The following is a 27,562-nucleotide window of genomic DNA, read 5'->3' as shown; positions in this document are numbered from 1 at the left end:
GATATTATACAGCAGCATGGAGGATATTATACAGCAGCATGGAGGATATTATACAGCAGCATGGGAGATATTATACAGCAGCATGGGAGATATTATACAGCAGCATGGGGGATGTTATACAGCAGCATGGGGGAGATTATACAGCAGCATGGAGGAGATTATACAGCAGCATGGGGGATATTATACAGCAGCATGGGGGACATTATACAGCAGCATGGGGGACATTATACAGCAGCATGGAGGATATTATACAGCAGCATGGGGGATATAATACAGCAGCATGGGGGATATTATACAGCAGCATGGAGGATATTATACAGCAGCATGGGAGATATTATACAGCAGCATGGAGGAGATTATACAGCAGCATGGGGGACATTATACAGCAGCATGGGGGACATTATACAGCAGCATGGAGGATATTATACAGCAGCATGGGGGATATAATAAAGCAGCATGGGGGATATTATACAGCAGCATGGAGGATATTATACAGCAGCATGGGGGAGATTATACAGCAGCATCGAGGATATTATACAGCAGCATGGGGGACATTATACAGCAGCATGGGAGATATTATACAGCAGCATGGAGGATATTATACAGCAGCATGGAGGAGATTATACAGCAGCATGGAGGATATTATACAGCAGCATGGGGGATATTATACAGCAGCATGGAGGATATTATACAGCAGCATGGAGGATATTATACAGCAGCATGGAGGAGATTATACAGCAGCATGGAGGATATTATACAGCAGCATGGAGGATATTATACAGCAGCATGGGGGATATTATACAGCAGCATGGGAGATATTATACAGCAGCATGGAGGATATTATACAGCAGCATGGAGGATATTATACAGCAGCATGGAGGAGATTATACAGCAGCATGGGGGATATTATACAGCAGCATGGAGGAGATTATACAGCAGCATGGAGGAGATTATACAGCAGCATGGAGGATATTATACAGCAGCATGGAGGATATTATACAGCAGCATGGAGGAGATTATACAGCAGCATGGGGGATATTATACAGCAGCATGGAGGATATTATACAGCAGCATGGAGGATATTATACAGCAGCATGGAGGAGATTATACAGCAGCATGGAGGAGATTATACAGCAGCATGGAGGATATTATACAGCAGCATGGAGGAGATTATACAGCAGCATGGAGGATATTATACAGCAGCATGGAGGATATTATACAGCAGCATGGAGGAGATTATACAGCAGCATGGAGGATATTATACAGCAGCATGGGGGATATTATACAGCAGCATGGGAGATATTATACAGCAGCATGGAGGATATTATACAGCAGCATGGAGGATATTATACAGCAGCATGGAGGAGATTATACAGCAGCATGGGGGATATTATACAGCAGCATGGAGGATATTATACAGCAGCATGGAGGAGATTATACAGCAGCATGGAGGATATTATACAGCAGCATGGAGGATATTATACAGCAGCATGGAGGATATTATACAGCAGCATGGGAGATATTATACAGCAGCATGGGAGATATTATACAGCAGCATGGAGGATATTATACAGCAGCATGGGGGATATTATACAGCAGCATGGGAGATATTATACAGCAGCATGGAGGATATTATACAGCAGCATGGGGGATGTTATACAGCAGCATGGGGGATGTTATACAGCAGCATGGGGGATGTTATACAGCAGCATGGGGGATATTATACAGCAGCATGGGGGATATTATACAGCAGCATGGAGGATATTATACAGCAGCATGGAGGATATTATACAGCAGCATGGGAGATATTATACAGCAGCATGGAGGATATTATACAGCAGCATGGAGGAGATTATACAGCAGCATGGAGGATATTATACAGCAGCATGGGGGATATTATACAGCAGCATGGAGGATATTAATACAGCAGCATGGGAGATATTGTACAGCAGCATGGAGGATATTATACAGCAGCATGGAGGATATTATACAGCAGCATGGGAGATATTATACAGCAGCATGGGAGATATTATACAGCAGCATGGGGGATATTATACAGCAGCATGGAGGATATTATACAGCAGCATGGAGGATATTATACAGCAGCATGGGGGATATTATACAGCAGCATGGGAGATATTATACAGCAGCATGGAGGAGATTATACAGCAGCATGGAGGATATTATACAGCAGCATGGGGGATGTTATACAGCAGCATGGGGGATGTTATACAGCAGCATGGGGGATGTTATACAGCAGCATGGGGGATATTATACAGCTGCATGGGGGATATTATACAGCAGCATGGGGGACATTATACAGCAGCATGGGGGATATTATACAGCAGCATGGGGGACATTATACAGCAGCATGGGGGACATTATACAGCAGCATGGGGGATATTATACAGCAGCATGGAGGATATAATACAGCAGCATGGAGGATATTATACAGCAGCATGGGGGATATTATACAGCAGCATGGGAGATATTATACAGCAGCATGGGGGATGTTATACAGCAGCATGGGGGATGTTATACAGCAGCATGGAGGATATTATACAGCAGCATGGAGGATGTTATACAGCAGCATGGGGGATGTTATACAGCAGCATGGGGGATGTTATACAGCAGCATGGGGGATATTATACAGCAGCATGGGAGATATTATACAGCAGCATGGAGGATATTATACAGCAGCATGGGGGATGTTATACAGCAGCATGGAGGATATTATACAGCAGCATGGGGGATGTTATACAGCAGCATGGAGGATATTATACAGCAGCATGGAGGATGTTATACAGCAGCATGGGGGATGTTATACAGCAGCATGGGGGATGTTATACAGCAGCATGGGGGATATTATACAGCAGCATGGGAGATATTATACAGCAGCATGGGGGATATTATACAGCAGCATGGGGGATGTTATACAGCAGCATGGAGGATATTATACAGCAGCATGGGGGATGTTATACAGCAGCATGGAGGATATTATACAGCAGCATGGGAGATATTATACAGCAGCATGGAGGATATTATACAGCAGCATGGGGGATGTTATACAGCAGCATGGAGGATATTATACAGCAGCATGGGAGATATTATACAGCAGCATGGGGGATATTATACAGCAGCATGGAGGATATTATACAGCAGCATGGAGGATATTATACAGCAGCATGGGGGATATTATACAGCAGCATGGGAGATATTATACAGCAGCATGGGGGATATTATACAGCAGCATGGGGATATTATACAGCAGCATGGGGGATATTATACAGCAGCATGGGAGATATCATACAGCAGCATGGGAGATATTATACAGCAGCATGGAGGATATTATACAGCAGCATGGGGGATATTATACAGCAGCATGGGGGATATTATATAGCAGCATGGAGGATATTATACAGCAGCATGGAGGATATTATACAGCAGCATGGGGGATATTATACAGCAGCATGGGGGATATTATACAGCAGCATGGGGGATATTATACGGCAGCATGGGGGATATTATACAGCAGCATGGGGGATATTATACAGCAGCATGGGAGATATTATACAGCAGCATGGGGGATATTATACAGCAGCATGGAGGATATTATACAGCAGCATGGGGGATATTATACAGCAGCATGGGGGATATTATACAGCAGCATGGAGGATATTATACAGCAGCATGGGGGACATTATACAGCAGCATGGGAGATATTATACAGCAGCATGGAGGATATTATACAGCAGCATGGAGGATATTATACAGCAGCATGGAGGATATTATACAGCAGCATGGAGGATATTATACAGCAGCATGGAGGAGATTATACAGCAGCATGGGGGATATTATACAGCAGCATGAAGGATATTATACAGCAGCATGGGGGATATTATACAGCAGCATGGAGGATATTGTACAGCAGCATGGAGGATATTATACAGCAGCATGGAGGATATTATACAGCAGCATGGAGGATATTATACAGCAGCATGGGAGATATTATACAGCAGCATGGAGGATATTATACAGCAGCATGGAGGATATTATACAGCAGCATGGAGGATATTATACAGCAGCATGAAGGATATTATACAGCAGCATGGAGGATATTATACAGCAGCATGGAGGATATTATACAGCAGCATGGAGGATATTATACAGCAGCATGGAGGAGATTATACAGCAGCATGGGGGATATTATACAGCAGCATGGAGGAGATTATACAGCAGCATGGGGGATATTATACAGCAGCATGGAGGATATTATACAGCAGCATGGGGGATATTATACAGCAGCATGGAGGATATTATACAGCAGCATGGAGGATATTATACAGCAGCATGGGGGATGTTATACAGCAGCATGGGGGATATTATACAGCAGCATGGAGGATATTATACAGCAGCATGGGGGATGTTATACAGCAGCATGGGGGATAATATACAGCAGCATGGGGGATATTATACAGCAGCATGGGGGACATTATACAGCAGCATGGGGGATATTATACAGCAGCATGGGGGACATTATACAGCAGCATGGGGGACATTATACAGCAGCATGGGGGATATTATACAGCAGCATGGGGGATGTTATACAGCAGCATGGGGGATATTATACAGCAGCATGGGAGATATTATACAGCAGCATGGGGGATATTATACAGCAGCATGGGGGATATTATACAGCAGCATGGGGGATATTATACAGCAGCATGGGGGATATTATACAGCAGCATGGGGGATGTTATACAGCAGCATGGGGGATATTATACAGCAGCATGGGGGATATTATACAGCAGCATGGGAGATATTATACAGCAGCATGGGGGATATTATACAGCAGCATGGGGGATATTATACAGCAGCATGGGAGATATTATACAGCAGCATGGGGGATATTATACAGCAGCATGGGGGATATTATACAGCAGCATGGGGGATATTATACAGCAGCATGGGGGATATTATACAGCAGCATGGGGGATGTTATACAGCAGCATGGGGGATATTATACAGCAGCATGGGGGATATTATACAGCAGCATGGGGGATATTATACAGCAGCATGGGGGATATTATACAGCAGCATGGGGGATATTATACAGCAGCATGGGGGATATTATACAGCAGCATGGGAGATATTATACAGCAGCATGGAGGATATTATACAGCAGCATGGGGGATGTTATACAGCAGCATGGGGGATATTATACAGCAGCATGGGGGATGTTATACAGCAGCATGGGGGATATTATACAGCAGCATGGGAGATGTTATACAGCAGCATGGGAGATGTTATACAGCAGCATGGGGGATGTTATACAGCAGCATGGGGGATATTATACAGCAGCATGGGGGATATTATACAGCAGCATGGGAGATATTATACAGCAGCATGGGGGATATTATACAGCAGCATGGGAGATATTATACAGCAGCATGGGAGATATTATACAGCAGCATGGAGGATATTATACAGCAGCATGGGGGATATTATACAGCAGCATGGAGGATATTATACAGCAGCATGGAGGATATTATACAGCAGCATGGAGGATATTATACAGCAGCATGGGGGATATTATACAGCAGCATGGAGGATATTATACAGCAGCATGGAGGATATTATACAGCAGCATGGAGGATATTATACAGCAGCATGGGGGATATTATACAGCAGCATGGGGGATATTATACAGCAGCATGGGGGATATTATACAGCAGCATGGGGGATGTTATACAGCAGCATGGGGGATATTATACAGCAGCATGGAGGATATTATACAGCAGCATGGGGGATGTTATACAGCAGCATGGGGGATATTATACAGCAGCATGGGGGATGTTATACAGCAGCATGGGGGATATTATACAGCAGCATGGAGGATATTATACAGCAGCATGGGGGATATTATACAGCAGCATGGGGGATATTATACAGCAGCATGGGGGATATTATACAGCAGCATGGGGGATGTTATACAGCAGCATGGGGGATATTATACAGCAGCATGGAGGATATTATACAGCAGCATGGGGGATGTTATACAGCAGCATGGGGGATATTATACAGCAGCATGGGGGATGTTATACAGCAGCATGGGGGATATTATACAGCAGCATGGAGGATATTATACAGCAGCATGGAGGATATTATACAGCAGCATGGAGGATATTATACAGCAGCATGGGGGATGTTATACAGCAGCATGGAGGATATTATACAGCAGCATGGGGGATATTATACAGCAGCATGGAGGATATTATACAGCAGCATGGGGGATATTATACAGCAGCATGGGGGATATTATACAGCAGCATGGGGGATATTATACAGCAGCATGGAGGATATTATACAGCAGCATGGGGGATATTATACAGCAGCATGGGGGATATTATACAGCAGCATGGGGGATATTATACAGCAGCATGGAGGATATAATACAGCAGCATGGGGGATATTATACAGCAGCATGGGGGATATTATACAGCAGCATGGGGGATATTATACAGCAGCATGGGGGATATTATACAGCAGCATGGGAGATATTTTACAGCAGCATGGGGGATATTATACAGCAGCATGGAGGATATTATACAGCAGCATGGGGGATATTATACAGCAGCATGGGGGATATTATACAGCAGCATGGAGGATATTATACAGCAGCATGGGGGACATTATACAGCAGCATGGGAGATATTATACAGCAGCATGGAGGATATTATACAGCAGCATGGAGGATATTATACAGCAGCATGGAGGATATTATACAGCAGCATGGAGGAGATTATACAGCAGCATGGAGGAGATTATACAGCAGCATGGGGGATATTATACAGCAGCATGGAGGATATTATACAGCAGCATGGGGGATATTATACAGCAGCATGGAGGATATTATACAGCAGCATGGAGGATATTATACAGCAGCATGGAGGATATTATACAGCAGCATGGAGGATATTATACAGCAGCATGGAGGAGATTATACAGCAGCATGGGGGATATTATACAGCAGCATGGAGGAGATTATACAGCAGCATGGGGGATATTATACAGCAGCATGGAGGATATTATACAGCAGCATGGAGGATATTATACAGCAGCATGGGGGATATTATACAGCAGCATGGAGGATATTATACAGCAGCATGGAGGATATTATACAGCAGCATGGGGGATGTTATACAGCAGCATGGGGGATGTTATACAGCAGCATGGGGGATATTATACAGCAGCATGGGGGATATTATACAGCAGCATGGGGGATATTATACAGCAGCATGGGGGATATTATACAGCAGCATGGGAGATATTATACAGCAGCATGGAGGATATTATACAGCAGCATGGGGGATGTTATACAGCAGCATGGGGGATATTATACAGCAGCATGGGGGATGTTATACAGCAGCATGGGGGATATTATACAGCAGCATGGGAGATATTATACAGCAGCATGGGGGATATTATACAGCAGCATGGGGGATATTATACAGCAGCATGGGGGATATTATACAGCAGCATGGGGGATATTATACAGCAGCATGGAAGATATTATACAGCAGCATGGAGGATATTATACAGCAGCATGGGGGATATTATACAGCAGCATGGGGGATATTATACAGCAGCATGGGAGATATTATACAGCAGCATGGAGGATATTATACAGCAGCATGGAGGATATTATACAGCGGCATGGAGGATATTATACAGCAGCATGGGGGATATTATACAGCAGCATGGGGGATATTATACAGCAGCATGGAGGATATTATACAGCAGCATGGGGGATATTATACAGCAGCATGGGGGATGTTATACAGCAGCATGGGGGATATTATACAGCAGCATGGGGGATATTATACAGCAGCATGGGAGATATTATACAGCAGCATGGGGGATATTATACAGCAGCATGGAGGATATTATACAGCAGCATGGGGGATATTATACAGCAGCATGGGGGATATTATACAGCAGCATGGAGGATATTATACAGCAGCATGGAGGATATTATACAGCGGCATGGAGGATATTATACAGCAGCATGGGGGATATTATACAGCAGCATGGGGGATATTATACAGCAGCATGGAGGATATTATACAGCAGCATGGGGGATATTATACAGCAGCATGGGGGATGTTATACAGCAGCATGGGGGATATTATACAGCAGCATGGGGGATATTATACAGCAGCATGGGAGATATTATACAGCAGCATGGGGGATATTATACAGCAGCATGGAGGATATTATACAGCAGCATGGGGGATATTATACAGCAGCATGGGGGATATTATACAGCAGCATGGAGGATATTATACAGCAGCATGGGGGATATTATACAGCAGCATGGGGGATATTATACAGCAGCATGGGGGATATTATACAGCAGCATGGAGGATATTATACAGCAGCATGGAGGATATTATACAGCAGCATGGAGGAGATTATACAGCAGCATGGGGGATATTATACAGCAGCATGGGAGATATTATACAGCAGCATGGAGGATATTATACAGCAGCATGGAGGATATTATACAGCAGCATGGAGGATATTATACAGCAGCATGGAGGATATTATACAGCAGCATGGAGGAGATTATACAGCAGCATGGAGGAGATTATACAGCAGCATGGGGGATATTATACAGCAGCATGGAGGATATTATACAGCAGCATGGAGGATATTATACAGCAGCATGGGGGATATTATACAGCAGCATGGAGGATATTATACAGCAGCATGGGGGATATTATACAGCAGCATGGAGGATATTATACAGCAGCATGGAGGATATTATACAGCAGCATGGGGGATGTTATACAGCAGCATGGGGGATATTATACAGCAGCATGGAGGATATTATACAGCAGCATGGAGGATATTATACAGCAGCATGGAGGATATTATACAGCAGCATGGGGGATATTATACAGCAGCATGGGAGATATTATACAGCAGCATGGAGGATATTATACAGCAGCATGGAGGATATTATACAGCAGCATGGAGGAGATTATACAGCAGCATGGAGGATATTATACAGCAGCATGGAGGAGATTATACAGCAGCATGGGAGATATTATACAGCAGCATGGAGGATATTATACAGCAGCATGGAGGATATTATACAGCAGCATGGGGGATATTATACAGCAGCATGGGAGATATTATACAGCAGCATGGAGGATATTATACAGCAGCATGGGGGATATTATACAGCAGCATGGAGGATATTATACAGCAGCATGGAGGATATTATACAGCAGCATGGAGGATATTATACAGCAGCATGGAGGAGATTATACAGCAGCATGGGGGATATTATACAGCAGCATGGAGGATATTATACAGCAGCATGGGGGATATTATACAGCAGCATGGAGGATATTATACAGCAGCATGGGAGATATTATACAGCAGCATGGAGGATATTATACAGCAGCATGGGGGATATTATACAGCAGCATGGGAGATATTATACAGCAGCATGGAGGATATTATACAGCAGCATGGGGGATATTATACAGCAGCATGGGAGATATTATACAGCAGCATGGGGGATATTATACAGCAGCATGGGGGATATTATACAGCAGCATGGAGGATATTATACAGCAGCATGGGAGATATTATACAGCAGCATGGAGGATATTATACAGCAGCATGGGGGATATTATACAGCAGCATGGGGGATATTATACAGCAGCATGGGGGATATTATACAGCAGCATGGAGGATATTATACAGCAGCATGGGGGATATTATACAGCAGCATGGAGGATATTATACAGCAGCATGGAGGATATTATTCAGCAGCATGGAGGAGATTATACAGCAGCATGGGGGATATTATACAGCAGCATGGAGGATATTATACAGCAGCATGGAGGATATTATACAGCAGCATGGGGGATATTATACAGCAGCATGGAGGATATTATACAGCAGCATGGAGGATATTATACAGCAGCATGGGGGATATTATACAGCAGCATGGGGGATATTATACAGCAGCATGGAGGATATTATACAGCAGCATGGAGGATATTATACAGCAGCATGGAGGAGATTATACAGCAGCATGGGGGATGTTATACAGCAGCATGGGGGATATTATACAGCAGCATGGAGGATATTATACAGCAGCATGGAGGATATTATACAGCAGCATGGAGGAGATTATACAGCAGCATGGAGGATATTATACAGCAGCATGGGGGATATTACACAGCAGCATGGAGGATATTATACAGCAGCATGGGGGATATTATACAGCAGCATGGAGGATATTATACAGCAGCATGGGGGATATTATACAGCAGCATGGGGGACATTATCTCTATTTAGCACACAGATGATTTTCTAGACAATATAATTTAGGCAAAATTTTAATAGTTTTTAGTTTTAAGTCAATATGTGTCTGCAGTCTCTGTACATGTAGCCGAAAATATTCCTATACATTGACGGCTTGCGGAGTTCTTAAGAAATTGTAAGAAAATGTAATACAAAACATATTAGAAAGTTGATGTCTGGTCTCCTCTGACCTTCACCTTACATAATAAAATGTCTTGTAATATAAATAATATATTATACACTTACTGGAATAATGTTTGACAAGTTCTTGTAGTGAGGAAAAAGTGTAAGTTGGGGAGATATAATATCCACCATTGTCGAGCATCCTGATCTTATAGTGTTTGATTAGATCTCCTCTTGAAGCATCTTTATCCCGAACAGAAAGTGAGTAGGTTCCTGGTGGAAAATAAAGTGCATTATAATCCTATATTTCACATAAAGTACACATTCATTCAGCCGATAGAATGAAATTTAACATGAATATAAATTTTCCAGTAAGACAGAACCAAAAGGACATTAAAATTAATTATCAAATTAGAGGGTGAACTCCCCACATAGAAATAAATAAGATTTGGTTTGCAGTCACGACTAGGGGGAACTCCCTGTATACAGAGATACATGATAAGATCCTGTCTGCAGTCACCACTAGGGGGAGCTCCCTGTATACAGAGATATATGATAAGATCCTGTCTGCAGTCAGCACTAGGGGGAACTCCCTGTATACAGAGATACATGATAAGATCCTGTCTGCAGTCACCACTAGGGGGGGCTCCCTGTATACAGAGATATATGATAAGATCCTGTCTGCAGTCAGCACTAGGGGGAACTCCCTGTATACAGAGATACATGATAAGATCCTGTCTGCAGTCAGCACTAGGGGGAGCTCCCTGTATACAGAGATATATGATAAGATCCTGTCTGCAGTAAGCACTAGGGGGAGCTCCCTGTATACAGAGATACATGATAAGATCCTGTCTGCAGTCAGCACTAGGGGGAACTCCCTGTATACAGAGATACATGATAAGATCCTGTCTGCAGTCACCACTAGGGGGAGCTCCCTGTATACAGAGATATATGATAAGATCCTGTCTGCAGTCAGCACTAGGGGGAGCTCCCTGTATACAGAGATATATGATAAGATCCTGTCTGCAGTCAGCACTAGGGGGAACTCCCTGTATACAGAGATACATGATAAGATCCTGTCTGCAGTCACCACTAGGGGGAGCTCCCTGTATACAGAGATATATGATAAGATCCTGTCTGCAGTCAGCACTAGGGGGAGCTCCCTGTATACAGAGATACATGATAAGATCCTGTCTGCAGCCACCACTAGGGGGAGCTCCCTGTATACAGAGATATATGATAAGATCCTGTCTGCAGTCAGCACTAGGGGGAACTCCCTGTATACAGAGATACATGATAAGATCATGTCTGCAGTCACCACTAGGGGGAGCTCCCTGTATACAGAGATATATGATAAGATCCTGTCTGCAGTCAGCACTAGGGGGAACTCCCTGTATACAGAGATACATGATAAGATCCTGTCTGCAGTCAGCACTAGGGGGAGCTCCCTGTATACAGAGATACATGATAAGATCCTGTCTGCAGTCAGCACTAGGGGGAACTCCCTGTATACAGAGATACATGATAAGATCCTGTCTGCAGTCACCACTAGGGGGAGCTCCCTGTATACAGAGATATATGATAAGATCCTGTCTGCAGTCAGCACTAGGGGGAACTCCCTGTATACAGAGATACATGATAAGATCCTGTCTGCAGCCACCACTAGGGGGAGCTCCCTGTATAAAGAGATACATGATATGATCCTGTCTGCAGCCACCACTAGGTGGAACTCCCTGTATACAGAGATACATGATAAGATCCTGTCTGCAGTCACCACTAGGTGGAACTCCCTGTATACAGAGATACATGATAAGATCCTGTCTGCAGTCACCACTAGGTGGAATTCCCTGTATACAGAGATACATGATAAGATTCTGTCTGTAACCACCACTAGGGGGAACTCCCTGTATACAGAGATACATGATAAGATCCTGTCTGCAGCCACCACTAGGGGGAACTCCCTGTATACAGAGATACATGATATGATCCTGTCTGCAGCCACCACTAGGTGGAGCTCCCTGTATACAGAGATACATGATAAGATCCTGTCTGCAGTCACCACTAGGGGGAGCTCCCTGTATACAGAGATATATGATAAGATCCTGTCTGCAGTCACCACTAGGGGGAGCTCCCTGTATACAGAGATATATGATAAGATCCTGTCTGCAGTCAGCACTAGGGGGAACTCCCTGTATACAGAGATACATGATAAGATCCTGTCTGCAGCCACCACTAGGGGGAGCTCCCTGTATAAAGAGATACATGATATGATCCTGTCTGCAGCCACCACTAGGTGGAACTCCCTGTATACAGAGATACATGATAAGATCTTGTCTGCAGTCACCACTAGGTGGAACTCCCTGTATACAGAGATACATGATAAGATCCTGTCTGCAGTCACCACTAGGGGGAGCTCCCTGTATACAGAGATATATGATAAGATCCTGTCTGCAGTCAGCACTAGGGGGAACTCCCTGTATACAGAGATACATGATAAGATCCTGTCTGCAGTCAGCACTAGGGGGAGCTCCCTGTATACAGAGATACATGATAAGATCCTGTCTGCAGTCAGCACAAGGGGGAGCTCCCTGTATACAGATATACACGATAAGATCCTGTCTGCAGCCACCACTAGGGGAAGCTCCCTGTAGACAGAGATACATGATAAGATCCTGTCTGCAGTCACCACTAGGTGGAACTCCCTGTATACAGAGATACATGATAAGATCCTGTCTGCAGTCAGCACTAGGGGGAGCTCCCTGTATACAGAGATACATGATAAGATCCTGTCTGCAGTCAGCACTAGGGGGAGCTCCCTGTATACAGAGATACATGATAAGATCCTGTCTGCAGTCACCACTAGGGGGAGCTCCCTGTATACAGAGAAACATGATAAGATTCTGTCTGCAGTCACCACTAGGGGGAGCTCCCTGTATACAGAGATACATGATAAGATTCTGTATGCAGTCAGCACTAGGGGGAGCTCCCTGTATACAGAGATACATGATAAGATCCTGTCTGCAGTCAGCACTAGGGGGAGCTCCCTGTATACAGAGATACATGATAAGATCCTGTCTGCAGTCAGCACTAGAGGGAGCTCCCTGTATACAGAGATACATGATAAGATCCTGTCTGCAGTCAGCACTAGGGGGAACTCCCTGTATACAGAGACACATGATAAGATCCTGTCTGCAGCCACCACTAGGGGGAGCTCCCTGTATACAGAGATACACGATAAGATCCTGTCTGCAGTCACGACTAGGGGGAACTCCCTGTATACAGAGATACATGATAAGATCCTGTCTGCAATCAGCACTAGAGGGAACTCCCTTTATACAGAGATACATGATAAGATCCTGTCTGCAGCCACCACAAGGGGGAGCTCTCTGTATACAGAGATACATAATAGGATCCTGTCTGAAGCCACCACTAGGTGGAGCTCCCTGTATAGAAATATACATGAAAATATCCTGTCTGCAGCCACAACTAGGGGGAGCTCCCTGTATACAGAGATACATGATAAGGTCCTGTCTGCAGCCACCACTAGCGGGAGCTCCTTATGTACAGTCATGGCCAAAAGTTTTGAGAATGACACCAAAATTATATTTTCACATGATCTGCTGGCCTCTGGTTTTTATTAGTGTTTGTCTGATGTTTATGTCACATACAGAAATATAATTGCAATCATATTATGAGCACCAATAGGTTATATTGACAGTTAGAATGAGTTAATGCAGCAAGTCAATATTTGCAGTGTTGCCCCTTCTTCTTCAAGACCTCTGTAATTCTCCCTGGCATGCTCTCAATCAACTTTTGGACCAAATCCTGACTGATAGTCCATTCTTGCATAATCAATGCTTGCATTTTGCCAGAATTTGTTGGTTTTTGTTTGTCCACCCGTCTCTTGATGATTGACCACAAGTTCTCAATGGGATTAAGATCTGGGGAGTTTCCAGGCCATGGACCCAAAATCTCTATGTTTTGTTCCATGAGCCATTTAGTTATCACCTTTGCTTTATGGCAAGGTGCTCCATCATGCTGGAAAAGGCATTGTTGGGCGCCAAACTGCTCTTGGACGGTTGGGAGAAGTTGCTCTTGGAGGACATTCTGGTACCATTCTTTATTCATGGCTGTGTTTTTAGGCAAGACTGTGAGTGAGCCGATTCCCTTGGCTGAGAAGCAACACAACACATGAATGGTTTCAGGATGCTTTACAGTTGGCATGAGACAAGACTGGTGGTAGCGCTCACCTCTTCTTCTCCGAATAAGCTGTTTTCCAGATGTCCCAAACAATCGAAAAGGGGATTCATCAGAGAAAATGACTTTGCCCCAGTCCTCAGCAGTCCACTCCCTGTACCTTTTGCAGAATATCAGTCGGTCCCTGATGTTTTTTCTGGAGAGAAGTGGCTTCTTTGCTGCCCTCCTTGAAACCAGCCCTTGCTCAAAGAGTCTCCGTCTCACAGTGCGTGCAGAAGCACTCACACCAGCCTGCTGCCATTCCTGAGCTCGGCACTGCTGGTAGTCCGATCCCGCAGCTGAAACAGTTTTAAGATACGGTCCTGGCGCTTGCTGGTCTTTCTTGGGCGCCCTGGAGCCTTTTTGACAACAATGGAAGCTCTCTCCTTGAAGTTCTTGATGATGCGATAGATTGTTGACTGAGGTGCAATCTTTGTAGCTGCGATACTCTTCCCTGTTAGGCCATTTTTGTGCAGTACAATGATGGCTGCACGTGTTTCTTTCGAGATAACCATGGTTAACTGAAGAGAAACAATGATACCAAGAACCAGCCTCCTTTTAAAGTGTCCAGTGATGTCATTCTTACTTAATCATGACTGATTGATCGCCAGCCCTGTCCTCATCAACACCCACACCTGTGTTAATGGATCAATCACTAAAACGATGTTAGCTGCTCCTTTTAAGGCAGGACTGCAATGATGTTGAAATGTGCTTTGGGGGTTAAAGTTCATTTTCTGGGCAAATATTGACTTTGCAAGTACAGTAATTGCTGTTAAGCTGATCACTCTTTGACATTCAGGAGTATATGCAAATTGCCATTACAAAAAATGAAGCAGTAAACTTTGGAAAAATTACTATTTGTCTCATTCTCAATACTTTTGGCCATGACTATACAAAGATACATGATAAGATTTTGTATGCAGTCACCACTAGGGGGAGCTCCCTACTCATAATGATACATGATAAGATCCTGTCTGCAGCCACCACTAGGGGGAGCTCTCTGTATACAGAGATACATGATGAGATCCTGTCTGTAGCCACCACTAGGGGGATCTCCCTGCTCTTCAAGGTATATGATGAGATCCTGTCTGAAGCCACCACTAGGGGGCGCTCCCTGTATACAGAGATACATGAAAAGATCCTGTCTGCAGCCACCACTAGGGGGAGCTCCCAGTATACAGAGATACATGATAAGATTCTGTCTGCAGCCACCACTAGGGGGAACTCCCTGTATACAGAGATACATGATAAGATTCTGTCTGCAGCCACCACTAGGGGGAGCTCCCTGTATACAGAGATACATGATAAGATTCTGTCTGCAGCCACCACTAGGGGGAGCTCCCTGTATTCAGAGATAAATGGTAAGGGGGCAGCACGGTGGCACAGTGGTTAGCAACTGAAGCCTTGCAGCGCTGTGGTCCTGGGTTCAAATCCAAATAGGGACAACATCTGCAAAGAGTTTACATGTTTTCCCCGTGTTTGCATGGGTTTCCTCCAGGTTCTCCGGTTTCCTCCCATACTGCAAAGACATAATGATAGGGAATCTAGATTGTGAGCCCCACTGGGGACAGTGACGATAATGTCTGTAAAGCGCTGTGGAATTAATTGCGCTATATAATTGAGTAAAATAAATAAAAATAAATAAGATCCTGTCTGCAGCCACCACTAGGGGGAGCTCCCTTTATGCAGAGATACATGATAAAATACTGTCTGCAGCCACCACTAGGGGGAGCTCCCTGTATACAGAGATACATGATAAGATTCTGTCTGCAGCCACCACTAGGGGGAGCTCCCTGTATACAGAGATACATGATAAGATCCTCTCTGTAACCACCACTAGGGGGAGTTCTCTGTATACAGAGATACATGATAAGATTCTCTCTGCAGTCACCACTAGGGGGAGATCCCTGTACACAGAGATACATGATAAGATTCTGTCTGCAGCCACCACTAGGGGTAGCTCCCTGTATACAGAGATACATGATAAGATTCTGTCTGCAGTCACCACTAGGGGGAGCTCCCTGTATACAGAGATACATGATAAGATTCTCTCTGTAGTCACCACTAGGGGGAGATCCCTGTATACAGAGATACATGATAAGATTCTGTCTGCAGCCACCACTAGGGGGAGCTCCCTGTATACAGAGGTACATGATAAGTTTCTGTCTGCAGTCACCACTAGGGGGAGCTCCCTGTATACAGAAATACATGATAAGATCCTGTCTGCAGTCACCACTAGGGGGAGCTCCCTCTATACAGAGATACATGATAAGATCCTGTCTGCAGTCTCCACTAGGGGGAGCTCCCTGAATACAGAGATACAGTACAGACCAAAAGTTTGGACACACCTTCTCATTTAAAGATTTTTCTGTATTTTCATGACTATGAAATTGTACATTCACACTGAAGGCATCAAAACTATGAATTAACACATGTGGAATTATATACTTAACAAAAAAGTGTGAAACAACTGAAAATATGTCTTATATTCTAGGTTCTTCAAAGTAGCCACCTTTTACTTTGATGACTGCTTTGCACACTCTTGGCATTCTCTTGATGAGCTTCAAGAGGTAGTCACCGGAAATGGTTTTCACTTCACAGGTGTGCCCTGTCAGGTTTAATAAGTGGGATTTCTTGCCTTATAAATGGGGTTGGGACCATCAGTTGTGTTGTGCAGAAGTCTGGTGGATACACAGCTGATAGTCCTACTGAATAGACTATTAGAATTTGTATTATGGCAAGAAAAAAGCAGCTAAGTAAAGAAAAACGAGTGGCCATCATTACTTTAATAAATGAAGGTCAGTCAGTGCGAAAATTTGGGGAAACTTAGAAAGTGTCCCCAAGTGCAGTTGCAAAAACCATCAAGCGCTACAAAGAAACTGGCTCACATGAGGACCGCCCCAGAAAAGGAAGACCAAGAATCACCTCTGCTTCTGAGGATAAGTTTATCCGAGTCACCAGCCTCAGAAATCGCAGGTTAACAGCAGCTCAGATTAGAGACCAGGTCAATGCCACACAGAGTTCTAGCAGCAGACACATCTCTTCAACAACTGTTAAGAGGAGACTTTGTGCAGCAGGCCTTCATGGTAAAATAGCTGCTAGGAAACCACTGTTAAGGACAGGCAACAAGCAGAAGAGACTTGTTTGGGCTAAAGAACACAAGGAATGGACATTAGACCAGTGGAAATCTGTGCTTTGGTCTTCTGAGTCCAAATTTGAGATCTTTGGTTCCAACCACCGTGTCTTTGTGCGACGCAGAAAAGGTGAACGGATGGACTCTACATGCCTGGTTCCCACAGTGAAGCATGGAGGAGGAGGTGTGATGGTGTGGGGGGGCTTTGCTGGTGACACTGTTGGGGATTTATTCAAAATTGAAGGCATACTGAACCAGCATGGCTACCACAGCATCTTGCAGTGGCATGCTATTCCATCCGGTTTGCATTTAGTTGGACCATCATTTATTTTTCAACAGGACAATGACCCCAAACACACCTCCAGGCTGTGTAAGGGCTATTTGACCAAGAAGGAGAGATGGCCAGATGACCTGGCCTCCACAGTCACCAGACCTAAACCCAATCGAGATGGTTTGGGGTGAGCTGGACCGCAGAGTGAAGGCAAAAGGGCCAACAAGTGCTAAGCATCTCTGGGAACTCCTTCAAGATTGTAGGAAGACCATTTCCTGTGACTACCACATGAAGCTCATCAAGAAAATGCCAAGAGTGTGCAAAGCAGTCATCAAAGCAAAAGGTGGCTACTTTGATGAACCTAGAATCTAAGACATATTTTCAGCTGTTTCACACTTTTTTGTTAAGTATATAATTCCACATGTGTTAATTCATAGTTTTGATGCCTTCAGTGTGAGTGTACAATTTTCATAGTCATGAAAATACAGAAAAATCTTTAAATGAGAAGGTGTGTCCAAACTTTTGGTCTGTACTGTACATGATGAGATCCTGCCTGCAGCCACCACAACGGGGAGCTCTCTGTATACAGAGATACATAACAAGATCCTGTCTGCAGCCATCACGGGGGGTGCTCCCTGTATACAAATATACATGAAGAGATCCTGTCTGCAGCCACCACTAGGGGGAGCTCCCTGTATACAGAGATACATGATAAGATCCTGTCTGAGCCACCACTAGGGGGAGCTCCCTGTATACAGAGATACATGATAAGATCCTGTTGAGACACCACTAGGGGGAGCTCCCTGTATGCACAGATACATGATAAGATTCTGTCTGCAGTCACCACTAGGGGGAGCTCCCTGTATACAGAGATACATGATAAGATTCTGTCTTCAGCCACCACTAGGTGGAGCTCCCTGTATACAGATATACATGCTAAGATCCTGTCTGCAGCCACCACTAGGGCGAGCTCCCTGTATACAGAGATACATGATAAGATCCTGTCTGCAGCCACCACTAGGGGGAGCTCCCTGTATACAGAGATACATGATAAGATCCTGTCTGCAGCCACCACTAGGGGCAGCTCCCTGTATGCACAGATACATGATAAGATTCTGTCTGCAGTCACCACTAGGGGGAGCTCCCTGTATGCACAGATACATGATAAGATTCTGTCTGCAGTCACCACTAGGGGGAGCTCCCTGTATACAGAGATACATGATAAGATTCTGTCTTCAGCCACCACTAGGTGGAGCTCCCTGTATACAGATATACATGCTAAGATCCTGTCTGCAGCCACCACTAGGGCGAGCTCCCTGTATACAGAGATACATGATAAGATCCTGTCTGCAGCCACCACTAGGGGGAGCTCCCTGTATACAGAGATACATGATAAGATCCTGTCTGCAGCCACCACTAGGGGCAGCTCCCTGTATGCACAGATACATGATAAGATTCTGTCTGCAGTCACCACTAGGGGGAGCTCCCTGTATACAGAGATACATGATAAGATTCTCTCTGTAGTCACCACTAGGGGGAGCTCCCTGTATACAGAGATACATGCTAAGATCCTGTCTGCAGCCACCACTAGGGCGAGCTCCCTGTATACAGAGATACATGATAAGATCCTGTCTGTAACCACCACTAGGGGGAGTTCCCTGTATACAGAGATACATGATAAGACTCTCTCTGCAGTCACCACTAGGGGGAGCTCCCTGTATACAGAGAAACATGATAAGATTCTGTCTGCAGCCACCACTAGGGGAAGCTCCCTGTATACAGAGGTACATGATAAGATTCTGTCTGCAGTCACCACTAGGGGGAGCTCCCTGTATACAGAAAAACATGATAAGATCCTGTCTGCAGTCACCACTAGGGGGAGCTCCCTCTATACAGAGATACATGATAAGATCCTGTCTGCAGTCACCACTAGGGGGAGCTCCCTGAATACAGAGATACATGATAAGATCCTGTCTGCAGCCACCACTAGGGGGAGCGCCCTGTATACAAATATACAAGAAAAGATCCTGTCTGCAGCCACCACTAGAGGGAGCTCCCTGTATATAGAGATACATGATAAGATCCTATCTGAGCCACCACTAGGGGAAACTCACTGTATACAGAGATACATGATAAGATCCTGTCTGAGACACCACTAGGGGGAGCTCCCTGTATACAGAGATACATGATAAGATCCTGTCTGCAGCCACCACTAGGGGGAGCTCCCTGTATGCACAGATACATGATAAGATTCTGTCTGCAGTCACCACTAGGGGGAGCTCCCTGTATACAGAGATACATAATAAGATTCTGTCTGCAGTCATCACTAGGGGGAGCTCCTTGCATATAGAGATACATGATAAGATTCTGTCTGCAGTCACCACTAGGGGGAGCTGCTTGTATACAGAGATACATGATAAGATCTGTCTGCAGCCACCACTAGGGGGAGCTCCCTGTATACAGAGATACATGATAAGATCCTGTCTGTAGCCACCACTAGGGGGAGCTCCCTGTATACAGAGATACATGATAAGATCCTGTTTGCAGCCACCACTAGGGGGAGCTCCCTGTATGCAGAGATACATGATAAGATCTTTTCTGCAGCCACCACTAGGGGGAGCTCCCTATGTACAAAGATACATAATAAGATTCTGTATGCAGTCACTACTAGGGGGAGCTCCTTGCTCATAATGATACATGATAAGATCCTGTCTGCAGCCACCACTATGGGGAGCTCCTTGTATACAGAAAGACATGATAAGATTCTGTCTCCAGTCACCACTAGGGGTGAGCTCCCTGTATAAAAGATACAAGATAAGATTATGTTTGCAGCCACCACTAGGGGGAGATCCCTGTATACAGAGATACATAATAAGATTTTGTCTGCATCCACCACTAGGGGGAGCTCCCTGTATACAGAGATACATGATAAGATCCTGTCTGCAGCCACCACTAGGGGGAGCTCCCTATGTACAAAGATACATGATAACATTCTGTCTGCAGTTATCTCTAGGGGGAGCTCCCTGTATACAGAGATACATGATAAGATCCTGTCTGTAACCATCACTAGGGGGAGCTCCCTGTATACAGAGATACTTGATAACATTCTGTCTGCAGTCACCTCTAGGGGGAGCTCCCTATATACAGAGTACATGATAAAATCCTGTCTGTAACCACCACTAGGGGGAGCTCCCTGTATACAGAGATACATGATAAGATCCTGTCTGTAACCACCACTAGGGGGAGCTCCCTGTATAAAGAGATACATGATAAGATTCTGTCTGTAACCTCCACTAGGGGGAGCTCCCTGTATACAGAGATACATGATAAGATCCTGTTTGCAGCCACCACTAGGGGGAGCTCCCTGTATGCAGAGATACATGATAAGATCTTTTCTGCAGCCACCACTAGTGGGAGCTCCCTATGTACAAAGATACATAATAAGATTCTGTATGCAGTCACTACTAGGGGGAGCTCCTTGCTCATAATGATACATGATAAGATCCTGTCTGCAGCCACCACTATGGGGAGCTCCTTGTATACAGAAAGACATGATAAGATTCTGTCTCCAGTCACCACTAGGGGTGAGCTCCCTGTATAAAAGATACAAGATAAGATTATATTTGCAGCCACCACTAGGGGGAGATCCCTGTATACAGAGATACATAATAAGATTTTGTCTGCATCCACCACTAGGGGGAGCTCCCTGTATACAGAGATACATGATAAGATCCTGTCTGCAGCCACCACTAGGGGGAGCTCCCTATGTACAAAGATACATGATAACATTCTGTCTGCAGTTACCTCTAGGGGGAGCTCCCTGTATACAGAGATACATGATAAGATCCTGTCTGTAACCATCACTAGGGGGAGCTCCCTGTATACAGAGATACTTGATAACATTCTGTCTGCAGTCACCTCTAGGGGGAGCTCCCTATATACAGAGATACATGATAAAATCCTGTCTGTAACCACCACTAGGGGGAGCTCCCTGTATACAGAGATACATGATAAGATCCTGTCTGTAACCACCACTAGGGGGAGCTCCCTGTATAAAGAGATACATGATAAGATTCTGTCTGTAACCTCCACTAGGGGGAGCTCCCTGTATACAGAGATACATGATAAGATCCTGTCTGTTACCTCCACTAGGGGGTGCTCCCTGTATACAGAGATACATGATAAGATTCTGTCTGTTACCACCACTAGGGGGAGCTCCCTGTATACAGAGATACATGATAAGATCCTGTCTTCCGCCACCACTAGGGGGAGCTCCCTGTATACAGAGATACATGATAAGATCCTATCTGTAACCACCACTAGGGGGATCTCCCTGCATATAGAGATACATGATAAGATCCTATCTGTAACCACCACTAGGGGGATCTCCCTGTATGCAGAGGTACATGATAAGATCCTGTCTGCAGCCCCCACTAGGGGGAGCTCCCTGCATACAGAGATACATGATAAGATCCTGTCTGCAGCCACCACTAGGGGGAGCTCCCTGCATACAGAGATACATGATAAGATCCTGTCTGCAGTTACCACTACGGGGAGCTTCCTGCATACAGAGATACATAATAAGATCCTGTCTGCAGCCACCACTAGGGGGAGCTTCCTGCATACAGAGATACATGATAAGATCCTGTCTGCAGCCACCACTAGGGGGAGCTCCCTGTATACAGAGATACATAATAAGATCCTGTCTGCAGCCACCACTAGGGGGAGCTCCCTGTATACAGAGATACATAATAAGATCCTGTCTGTAACCACCACTAGGGGGAGCTCCCTGTATACAGAAATACATAATAAGATCCTGTCTGTAACCACTACTAGGGGGAGCTCCCTGTATACAGAAATACATAATAAGATCCTGTCTGTAACCACCACTAGGGGGAGCTCCCTGTATACAGAAATACATAATAAGATCCTGTCTGTAACCACCACTAGGGGGAGCTCCCTGTATACAGAAATACATAATAAGATCCTGTCTGTAACCACTACTAGGGTAGCTAAAAACTCCAAAGCAGAAAATTCTACAAAAAATATTTGAGTCAATCTCAACACTTTTGGCCTTTACTGTCTATAGGATAATCGGTCTGAAACATGATTTTTGAAGCTGAACTTCTGAAAGGATTTTTGTTAGAAGGCAGTCAATTAAGTCAGGTTATAATAAATGGCCTGTCCATGTAATGTATAGATGTGTCAGGTCTTCCAGGGAGAGAGATGATTTTTTGCAGCCTCTCTCTGCTGTGATTAATAGACTGGATTCCAAGAACAGAATGCCAGTAATTAACTATTTATTTAAAGAAGATTTTGTATGAAAATAGCCTAAATCTGTGAGTTTTTTCCAAATCATCTGTAAACGGAAACAAGTAGTAGTGTAATAATGTACAGGTGGGGTGTGTGGGGCATGAGTGGAAAACCACCTTCTGTACTGTAACGCTGCACCCTGCGTGCTGTCGGCCACAGATTGTTAGTGATGATAAGAGATCGGGACATGCCTCTACTCAGGAAATAATACCGTATGTCACTACAGCTGGTATTAGAAATGAAGTAAATATTCAACTGACTGGAGAAACTCATCTAAAATACAAATATAATAGTAATATGGCCGATGTGTGGGAATTGTTCAGTCCCCTCTAAAGCCGCCGGTGTATACAAGTCTCTATGCTCAGATTCCTAAAAGACACATTGGATGGAAGCTGCGGGTGAGATTTTGTACATGTGCTGAATGTCAGCAGTGTCGCAGAGTGCATCTTCTTACAGTCACCACTGTACTTACGAGAGCTTCAATCAGCAAGATATCTTGAGTAAACAGTATTTACTTCATACTGGTTAAACATGAGATACAATTCAGTGTCACACAGTCCGTGTGCTGCTGACATAACACATACAGGAAAAAAAGAAAAACACAGGAAGTAAAAACAACCAACAATTGAGAGATTTTCTCCCACATTTACAGCAAGCATATAACTATTCACACTATCGCCATGTGCTGTCTGGTTAGTATAAAGTCCTTCTTTCACTTATAATAAGTCCTAATCTGTGGTATATGCCAACACCCTTTCTCAACAGTAAGGACTTATTCAATCAAACCCAACTTTTTTATTAGTCTCTTGTGTTTATCAGCATTCAACGCCTTTGTGAAGATGTCTGCTGTCATTTCTTCAGTAGGTCAATACTCTAACTTCAAGACTCCTTGTTCCTGATGATCTCTCAAGAAATGATATTTCACATCAATATGCTTGGTTCTAGGATTGACTCTTTCCATCTGAGCAAGAACAAGACATCCTTGATTGTCCTCTTTCAGTTTTGTTGGTTCCAACTGTGGTTGTCCTAATTCTGTCAACAATTGTCTTAACCACAGTACTTCTTGACTCGCATGTGCTGCGGCAACATATTCTGCTTCTGTTGAAGACAGTGTCACAATTGACTGTTTCTTACTTGTCCAACTTATTGGTCCACCTGAGAGAAAAAAAATATGTCCACTGGTAGATCTGTCAGTTGGATCTCCAGCCCAATCGGCATCAACATATCCTGTTAAAATGCAATTATCACTTGTGGGTAATTTCAGCTTAACATTGCTAGTTCCTTTCAAATAACGCATTACTCTCTTCACGGCATTCCAATCAGCTTGATTTGGTTTTTATACCTTTCTACTCAGGATTCCTACTGCTGCTGCGATGTCTGGTCTTGTAACGGTCGCTAGATACAGTAGTTTTCCTATTGCGGTTCTGTATTCTTCATTATTTGGTAGAATATTTTTTTCACTGTTCATCTCTTTGAGATAATTAGTTTCCATTGGAGACTTTACTGCTTTTACATCCTTTAATCCAAATTTTTCTGTTATGTCTTGAATCATGTGATTTTGATTCAGTAGGAAACTTCCGTCTTCTTCTCTTTCTACCTGTATTCCTAGGTACTGCTTCACATTTCCCAAGTCTTTGATTTTGAAATGTTGCTTCAGGATTTTTAGAATGTTTTCTTTATCCCTTTCTTGTTTAAAACAAATCAAAATGTCGTCTACATATATGAGTACACAAATCCATCTATTAATCAGCCTTTTTGTGTACAAGCATGGATCAGCATTGCTTCTTTGAAATTTTTCATTTGTAAGTACTCTGTGATTTTGTCATTCCACGCTTTAGCTGCTTGCTTTAAACCATATATGCTTTTCTGTAGTTTGCAAACTTTGTTTGGATTTCTTTCATCTTTGAATCCTGGAGGTTGTTCCATGTAAATGCCTTCTGTTAAATCTCCATTCAAAAAAGCTGTCTTTACATCCAGATGTCTCAGTTCCATCTGTTTCATTGCTGCAACTGTAAGTAAAGTTCTTATTGTAGTGTGTATGACAACTGGAGCAAATGTCTCATCATAGTCTTCTCCATATTTTTGAGAATACCCTTTATCTACGAGTCTTGCTCGGTATCTTTCAGCTGTGCCATCAGTTTGGTATTTTACTTTAAAAATCCAATTACATCCTATGGCTTTTCTTCCTTCTGGCAAATCTGCTAGTGTCCATGTATTTGAATCATGCATGGATTTAATTTCTGTTTCTGTTGCTTCTATCCATTTATTAGCTTCTTCTTCAGGAAGTTTAGATATGTCTTCCCAAGAGGTAAGCTCATAGATTTTTCTTATGCTTGTCTTGTATGAGAGACGTTTTGGTGGTTTTCCTTTGTTCTCTCTCAATGAACGTCTTGGTTCTGTGTCTGTTTGTAATTGTGATTCTTCACTTTCAGTATTTTGTTCTTCATTAATTTCTACTTCTTTCTCATCAGATATTTCTTCAGTTATGTCACTATTGTTTTTCTCTTTTTTTTTTCAACTGAAATCATTATGCCTTCATTTAAATCTTCAATGAATGTCACACTGTTACTCACCGTAACTCTGTCTGTTTTGGGATCTAGGATTCTATATCCTTTCCAATTTTCACTATATCCAACGAATATTCCTTCCATGGATCTGTTTTGAAGTTTGGAACGTTTTTCTGTTGGAATGAATAAAAAACTTTACATCCAAAAACTTTTAAATGATTGACACTTGGTTTCATACCTTGCCACAGTTCATATGGAGTTTTCGTCAGTTTTCTGGAAAAAAGTCGGTTCTGTAGATATGTAGCTGTCATTGCAGCCTCACCCCAATATTTCTCTGGTAGTTTGGAATCCGTCAGCATACATCTTATCATTTCTGTTAGAGTTCTGTTTTTCCTTTCTGCTACTCCATTCTGTTCAGGTGTGTATGGAACAGTTTTCTAGTGTTCTATTCCATTTTGTCTTAAGTAGTCTTCTATTCTGTGACCTGTAAATTCACCTCCATTATCACTTCTGATGACAATTGGCTTCCTTTGAAATTTGTTACTTGATCTTGTTACATAGTTTACAAGTTTATCAAAAACTTCACTTTTGTTCTTAATTAAGTATGTGACTGTGTATCTTGAGTAGTCGTCTATAAAAGTCAACATGTATCTATTGCCTCCTGATGTAGTCACTTTCATGGGTCCACATACGTCAGTATGCACCAAATCAAGTGGTCTTTCGCTTTTCATCTCACTTTCTTTTGGAATAGATATCCTTGTGGCTTTGGATTTTATACAACATTCACATCTTATGGTAATTGAGCAATCTGATATCTTTAAATCTTTTGTCAATTCTTTTCTCTGTAGTTCCCTTATACTGTCAGGGTGTCTATGTCCTAGACGTCTATGCCACATGTGAAAACAGTTTTTGTGATCATGTGTACTTACCTTCATCTGTTCCTTTGGTGTGTCAAAATTATATAATTGTTCATCTGCCTTGACTTTGGTGATCACTTTGTTTCCTGCAATAATTGCACACTCATTGTCTTTGAATTTTACTGTAAGTCCTTTTGCTGTTAAACGTTTCACAGATAATAATCCGCCTTCCAATTTTGGAACATACAACACATCCTGTACAAGTATCTTTGAACCTTGTCCGAACTTGTTTGAACAATTTAGCATACCTTGTCCGATACCTTCTGCGGTTATTTTGCTTCCATCTGCAAGATAAATGGCTTCTTTCTTATCTAAATCAAGATCAGTAAAGAAATTCTTGTCACTTGTTATATGACTCGTTGCTCCTGAATCAATAAACCAACCAAGTGATGATTTCTTGTCTGTTACTTTAAATGTGCCATTCCAATTATTCTCACATGAATCGGAAATTGTGTTTTTTACTTTCTGTGTATGCTTTTTATGTTGTAATTTTTGTTGTTCTGCTTTCCATATGGTACAGTCTTTCTTTAAATTACCTTTTTTCTTACATCTGAAGCATTCTCTTGTCTCTTTATTATAGGTTTTTTTTTAAATTTTGTAGCTTTAAGAGCGTTTTCACTGTCCTTTTCAGTAGAAGAATCATTTCTTTGTTCTTTTCTTCTCTGATATTCATCTA

The 27,562-nt window shown here is 43.4% G+C and overlaps 1 protein-coding gene across 1 annotated transcript in view; it reads right to left on the bottom strand.

Annotated features, from left to right (window-relative positions):
* The window catches only part of BLK (BLK proto-oncogene, Src family tyrosine kinase), a 147,897-nt gene that overhangs the window by 26,267 nt on the left and 94,068 nt on the right, over positions 1-27,562 (bottom strand). Inside the window, exon 7 of the mRNA XM_073673898.1 lies at positions 10,633-10,782. Coding sequence (XP_073529999.1) covers positions 10,633-10,782 — 150 coding nt within the window. The remainder of the gene's footprint in view (positions 1-10,632; positions 10,783-27,562) is intronic.

Source organism: Phyllobates terribilis, unplaced genomic scaffold (genome assembly GCF_046119375.1).
Source record: "Phyllobates terribilis strain yellow unplaced genomic scaffold, ASM4611937v1 Scaffold_3__8_contigs__length_932513732, whole genome shotgun sequence".
NCBI lineage: Eukaryota > Metazoa > Chordata > Amphibia > Anura > Dendrobatidae > Phyllobates > Phyllobates terribilis.
This window is presented reverse-complemented; position numbering and strand designations above follow the sequence as displayed.